Source organism: Colius striatus, chromosome 19, assembly GCF_028858725.1.
Source record: "Colius striatus isolate bColStr4 chromosome 19, bColStr4.1.hap1, whole genome shotgun sequence".
Classification (NCBI taxonomy): domain Eukaryota; kingdom Metazoa; phylum Chordata; class Aves; order Coliiformes; family Coliidae; genus Colius; species Colius striatus.
Genome location: NC_084777.1, coordinates 10,418,062 through 10,424,422, shown reverse-complemented (window position 1 = coordinate 10,424,422; position 6,361 = coordinate 10,418,062). Strand labels below are relative to the sequence as shown.

The 6,361-nt window shown below is 58.1% G+C and overlaps 1 protein-coding gene across 1 annotated transcript in view; it reads left to right on the top strand.

The window, feature by feature from the left end:
* The first annotated feature begins 734 nt into the window (after positions 1-734).
* RGS3 (regulator of G protein signaling 3) overlaps positions 735-6,361 on the top strand; it is a 77,132-nt gene continuing 71,505 nt past the window's right edge. The window contains exons 1-2 of the mRNA XM_062011354.1: positions 735-819; positions 5,745-5,824. Coding sequence (XP_061867338.1) covers positions 735-819; positions 5,745-5,824 — 165 coding nt within the window. The remainder of the gene's footprint in view (positions 820-5,744; positions 5,825-6,361) is intronic.

Here is a 6,361-nt window from a genome sequence, read left to right as displayed (position 1 = left end):
GAGCTGTGGGTCAGTGCTGTGTGGGTCTGAGCCCGTGGTTTGGGCTGGGCAGGACTGTGGGTCTGGACCCGTGGGTCAGTGCTGTGTGGGTCTGAGCCCATGGGGAGGCCAGAGCAGGACTGTGGGTCAGTGCTGTGTGGGTCCGGGCCCGTGGGTCGGTGTTGGCAGGGCTGTGGGTCCGTGTCCGTGGGTCTGGGCCGTGCCGTGCCGGGCCGAGCCGTGCCGTGCCGTGCCGAGCCGTGCCGTGCCGTGCCGAGCCGCGCCGAGCCGTGCCGTGTCGGGCCGGGCCGTGCCATGCCATGCCGGGCCGAGCCGTGCCGTGCCGAGCCGTGCCGAGCCGTGGCGCCGCGGCCTGTTTGCTCCGGCAGGTGCAGCTCCCATTCAAACCCGCGGGTACCGTGCCGGGCCGGGCCGGGCCGGGCCGGGCCGAGCCGCGCCGAGCCGTGGGGCCGCGGCCTGTTTGCTCCGGCAGGTGCAGCTCCCATTCAAACCCGCGGGTGCCGTGCCGGGCCGCGCCGAGCCGTGCCGTGCCGGGCCGCGCCGAGCCGCGCCATGGGGCCGCGGCCCGTTTGCTCCGGCAGGTGCAGCTCCCATTCAAACCCGCGGGGCCAATGGGAGCGGCGGCGGGACGCGTGAGCCATGGCAACGCCGCCCGGCCCTTCCCCCGCAACGGCCGCTGCACCCCGGCCCGCGCCGGGCGGCTCCAGCCGCCGCCTGACCGCAGGGCTCCTGCCATGGAGCCCGGCGCCGTGCACACGGTCTCGCTCTGCACCCGCCGGGCCGATCCCCTGGGAGCTTCTTTTTACCTGAGCACGTTCGGTAAGCGCGGAGCCCGCAGCGCCGGGCAGGGGGTGCCCGTGGTGCGCAGAGCCCGGCGCGGGCAGGCGGCTGGGACGCGCTCCCTGCTCGCTTCTCCTCCCTGAGCTGGGATGGTATGTGGCTCCACTGAGCTGGTGAACTGGGCAGTGCCCTCAGAGTGAGCTGCAGGCTCTGTGGCTGCTGCAGCGGGCACCGGGCACCCAGGGCATTTGCCCCCTGGATGGGCAGGAGCTGGGATTGCTGTGTAGGGCTGGTTGGAGCTGTGGCCTCCAATTAGGGAAGAGCCTCGATGTCCTTTGATCCTTGTGCATCTTTCTGTGGCAGCCTCAGTGTTGCTGCATGGGCTTGAAGAAGCCTGTGGGCAGTGGTGGCCCAGCAATGGGGGGCACGAGCCCTGTATCCTGTGAGCAGGTGAGTTTGGCAACAAATACCAGGTTGTGACAGGTTGCTCGTGGTGTGTGGTGGCTTTGTCAGCATCTGTCTTGCACAGAAGGAAGCTGGTGCCCTTCCCAGGTGCCATTTTTAAGCAGCATCTGTCTTTCTGAGCTCCAGCTTTAGGGCAGGCAGTCAGCCAATGTGTGTTAAGGAGGCTGCAGGGAAGCAGAGAGAGAAGGACATCCTGGAAGCTGAAGTCCTCCTGTCTTTGTAGGAATCAGCTATGAGAGTTTTGTGGTGCCTCTTGGCTCTGTAACCAGGTCTGGGCCAAACATCATCTCTGCAGCCACAAATCCTTTCATGGGCTGCCCATCACTGGTGAGACGTGGTCAGCTCTGAGCAAGAGAGCAGTGGCAGGATGGGTGATGGGACACAAGCTGGAACACAAACAGTTCCCTTAAACACAAGGAGCAAGTCCTTTGGTGCTGAGGTGAGGGAGCCCTGGCCCAGGCTGCCCAGGGAGGGGCTGGAGGCTCCTTCTCAGGAGGTTTCCAACCCCACCTGGACACGTTCCTGTGCCCCTGAGCCAGGGGAACCTGCTTGAGCAGGGGCTGGGGCTGGAGCAGCTCTGCAGGGCCCTTCCAGCCCCCACCATGCATTGAGAAATGCATTGAGAGAGAGGTGTCACCTGCTCCTCAGGGGAAGGAGAGGGTACTCCCAAATCCTTTCTCCTAGGGGCCAATTTGTGATACTTCTGAAGGTGACAAACCTGCCCATTTTCTCTCCATGCTGCTCTCTTTGATGCTGGCACAGCCTGTGACACAGGGGCCAGACCCTGGCCCTGCACCAGAAGCAGCTGTGACACATCCCTCACTGTGCAGGAGCCGTGGCCCCATGTGCTGCCTGAGGATCCGAGCAGCCCCAAGGTCCCCTATGCCCCAGGGCTGGGCATAGACCTTCCTCCCCCCAACCTCTCCCCTGCCCTTACCCCAAATTACCCAGCACAAAAGCTTCCTTCCTCCTCCCCAGGCCTCATTCATTCCTGGGCTGACTGCTGGTTAGATGGGAGCGTTTGGCTTTCGTGGTGTAAAGGGTTGTTACATGGAACAGTGAGAAGGTTCCCACAGTGTCTGAGATGTGGAGGTAGCAGAGGGGTTACAGTCAGGGTGTGAAGGGCTGGGGTGTCATGATGAAACCAGGGGACAATATTCCTTCTGCTGGAAATATGTGTTAGCCTCAACAGAGCTGATTTCCCCCACCTGGCTCATGTCTTGGCTTTCTCACCTTGCTCTTGGTTGTGCCTGTGGAGATGCAGATGAAGACATTCACTCCCACATGTGCACACACACACACACACATGTGTGCTCTCAGACATACAGATACCCACAGGGACACACGTGTGAGCTGGAGAGAGGTTGGGAAATGAGTTCTCTGGATTGTTGGAGGTTAAAGCATCCCATCAGACATGCCCAGCCCAGCAGGCTGTAAAGCTCTTGGCTTGTCTTCTGCAAAATGAACTGTTGGTTTTCAATCTGGAAGATGCTTAGATGCCTGCCCATGGTGTTTACAAGTTTGTTTGTCATGTTTTGTGAGCTGGAAAACAAATGCAGATGGAATGTTTTGCATCAGACTTAACAAAGTGTGCTAATGATGCTTTCAGACTTCTGGTTCTCTGAGGGCATTGGGAAGTGTGGAGTTCTGTGTTGATTCAGAGCAATACCACAGGTTTCAGACCCTGCATCACCCTTAAGATCTGCACATCCTACCCCAGCTAGCAGCTCCCTGGGAACCCCACTGGAAGGGTGCTCAGAGGAGGGGCAGCGAGCCAGGGGCTGACAGCCCAGCAGCATTTCACCCAGACCCATGGAGAGCTGTTAGTATGTGGGGAAGTGAGTGTACAGCTGTAAGCTGGCAGAGCAGAGCTGCTGCCCTGGGACCTGCCCTTGCTCAGCAGGGGTTTACACATGGGGCTCTGTGACCTGCTGAGTTTTCAATGCTGGGAATCATTTGCTGGCAGACAGGCCCAGGCAGTGCTGAAAGTCACAAATCACAGCTCCAGGTGAGAGCTGAGAGCTCAGGGATCTGGCATGGGCATTTCAAATGGAAGTGGGAACCGCAGGTTGGGTTTGGAGCTGTGTGAGGGCTGGTTTTATTCTCAGCTGTGCTTCAGAGCAGGCTGTGAGCAGTGTGTCCTTCTGCAGCTGGGGACACTGTTTGCAGGTGCTGATTTTGCCTGTCACCAGCACAAAGGCATGTTTGAGATGCTCCTTCCTTCATTCTTCCTTTATAAATAATCCTCCCCCTTTGTCTTTGTGCCTCTGTAGAGGGATTTCTGATTGCCCCAGGAGGATGGTCAGGCTGAGCTGAGTTACACTGGAATCCTGGGCTGACACTTCCCTGACTCCATCCCTCCCACCTCCTCTCTCTGCTCTGAGTCCTCCTCTCTCTCCTTAAGTAGCTTAAAAGGCACCAGTGAGCAGAAACCTTGCCTCTGGGCTACCATCTTGTACAGATGGGCTCTGAAGCACCCACAGGGTGCCAAGTCCCACAGTGAGCTCTTGCTCCTGTGCTGTGTTTTGCCAATCCATTTGGGGAGAAGCCTCCTCCTTAAGGGCTGCCTCTGGAGTGGTTTAGGTCATGGGTCTTCCTTTAACAAGTCAAATCAATCTCTTGACTCAAGAAAGATTCTGTCATTAACTCCAGGAACCAGATCTTGGCACTTTGAGCTCTCTTTTATGTTGTTCTCTGCCCTGTTGAGGGGTAAAAACAGATGTCCCTGTGCTCTCATTAAGCCTGTTAATAGAACCATCCTGCCTTTGCTCTCTTGACCATGCTCCTTGCTCTGCTCTCACTGATGGTGGTTCCCTGCAGGGCTGGGCCAGCCTGGCAGTGGGGAGCTGGGCACCCCAGGCAGGCAGATCCAGCTTCCTGGCTTGGTGGATGGAATTAGGAGGAATTGCTTTGGTGCCAGGGCTGTCAGGCATTGGAAGGGGCTGCCCAGGGAGGTGCTGGAGTCACCATCCCTGGAGGGGTTTCAGAGCTGGGTGGGTGTTGCACTGAGGGCAGTGGGCTGGTGGCTGATGGGACTGGGACAGAGGCTGCACTCCATGGGCTGAAAGGGCTCTGCCAGCTGAAATGAGTCTGTGACTCTATGGCTGTGGGTAAGGCAGTGGCACTGGGAGCAAGGGGGATCTCCATCCACACCTGCTCCAAAGCCACGTTTCTTTCATGTAGCCCCTCACCTGAAGGCTCTGGGTGCTGTTGTGTGGGGAGCCCAGACTCTTTCCCTGAGGTGCTGTGTCACTGGGGGTCAGGGATCCTGCATGGTCCCATCCCCCCTGGGCTCTGTGGCACAGGGATTGCAGGCTGGGTCATCACTGCTCTTCCTTGGGGCTGGCAGCTCCTGGCCTCTTTGGCCACCTGACAGTTATCCAGTGTCAGAACACATGACTGAAGCCATTCTTGTTTAATCCTAGATTAAAGCAAGCATTGACTCCTGGTTTTAGGAGATGCCCTGTGTGCTCAGCAGCCTGTGCTGTGTGGGAGCCCCAGGAAGAGCAGGAGGCTGCAGTGTGGGAGCTCTTGCTGTGCTTTGATCTCAGGAGGCTGGGGCTGTGCTGTGGGCAGTGCTGTGTTGGTCCTTGTTGCTGTGTCTCCTCAACAGTGCCTGTGATAACAAACTGTTGCAGGATGTGACAGCCAGGAAAGGGATTTTTCAGGCCTTCCCATTTCCTCAAACCACCCTGTGCTGATGAGATGTCCAGGAGGGCAGGCAGCAGGGAGGAGGTGTGCATGCAGCGAGGCCCCACAGCAGCAGATGCCCAAAAGTGCCATGGGGCAGCCTGCTCTGAGCCTGTGCCAGCATCTTCCTACCACCAAAGGTTGTCCTTGGTGTTCCTCCAGGCCATCTGCAGCTTGGCCTGCTGGCACACAAAGGGGTGACAGCCCTTTGCCCACACAGAAGCTCAGGGGAGAAGCAAAGGGGAAGTTGAACCTGGGCTGGGGGAGGATTTGAGTGTGCTGCATCCCTGTGAAACAAGGACTGGTTCATCCCACAGCAACTGCTTCATCTTGGAGCTCCCCCTTCCCTCTGCCCTGGGCTCCTCCCTCCTGCCAGCAGAATTTACTAAGAAAACAGTATTCAGGTTTTCTTGGAAGGTTCTTTTGCATGTGGAGCTGAAAGACATGAGGGCAGTGCCCAGGAGGAGCTGGGAGCCATCCTGCAGCAGGAACGCTGTGACACAGTTGCCATCAGAGCAGCGTGGTGGGCTGGCTCACTGAGGGACATTGGTGGCCATGGCACTACTGGGTTCAGGGTTGGACTCAATGATCTTCAAGGTTTTTTCCAACCTCAATAATGTTGTGATTCTCTGACACTTTCTTGGTGGCAGAAGATGTTCCCTCCCACCTCTCCTCCCTTGGTTCTCTGAGTGATGTCCCTGTGCATAGGGCTGGGGAAGCAGGATGGGTTTGGCCCTGTGCAAGCCACGGGGTCCCAGTGCTCCTGGAAGGCCCTGCATCCTCACCAGCTCTCCCCTCCTTTCCTCCAGGCCAGCTGAAGCTGTCCATCGAGGTGCAGGGCCGGATCCTGATGCTGCACAGTGAGTATCTCCTTGGGGCATGTGGCGAGGTGGCCCCAGAGCCATGGTGGGCTAGTGATGGGGACAGCACTTCTATGCTCTTTCTTCAGGCTCTTTGGACCCTTGTGGCAGCTGTGGGGAACAGCTCTGGTAGAGCAGTACACCTTGGGGCTCTGTTTCAGAGGCCAACCCAAAATCTCTGGGTGATCACAGTGTGTTTGTGGCCACTTGTGGAATTATTTTTCTGTAACTCCATGCAAAGAGGAAAAAGGCAAATACAGGGTGGAACAGAAAATCTGAACTGCTTTGTCTTCCCAGGCTCCAAACTCAGCCTCCCCTGGGGCAACTTGAGGCTGTTTCCTCTTGTCCTCTCACTTGCTACTTGGGAGCAGAGACCAGCCCCCAGCTCCCTGCAGCCTCCTGTCAGGGAGTGTCAGAGAGTGCTCCTGTCTCCCCTCAGGCTCCTCTTCTCCAGGCTCAACACCCCCATTCCCTCAGCCCCTCCCCAGCACTCCTGTGCTCCAGCCCCTTCCCCACCTCTGTGCCTGGCTCTGCACACACTCAGCACCTCCAATGTCTTGTAGTGA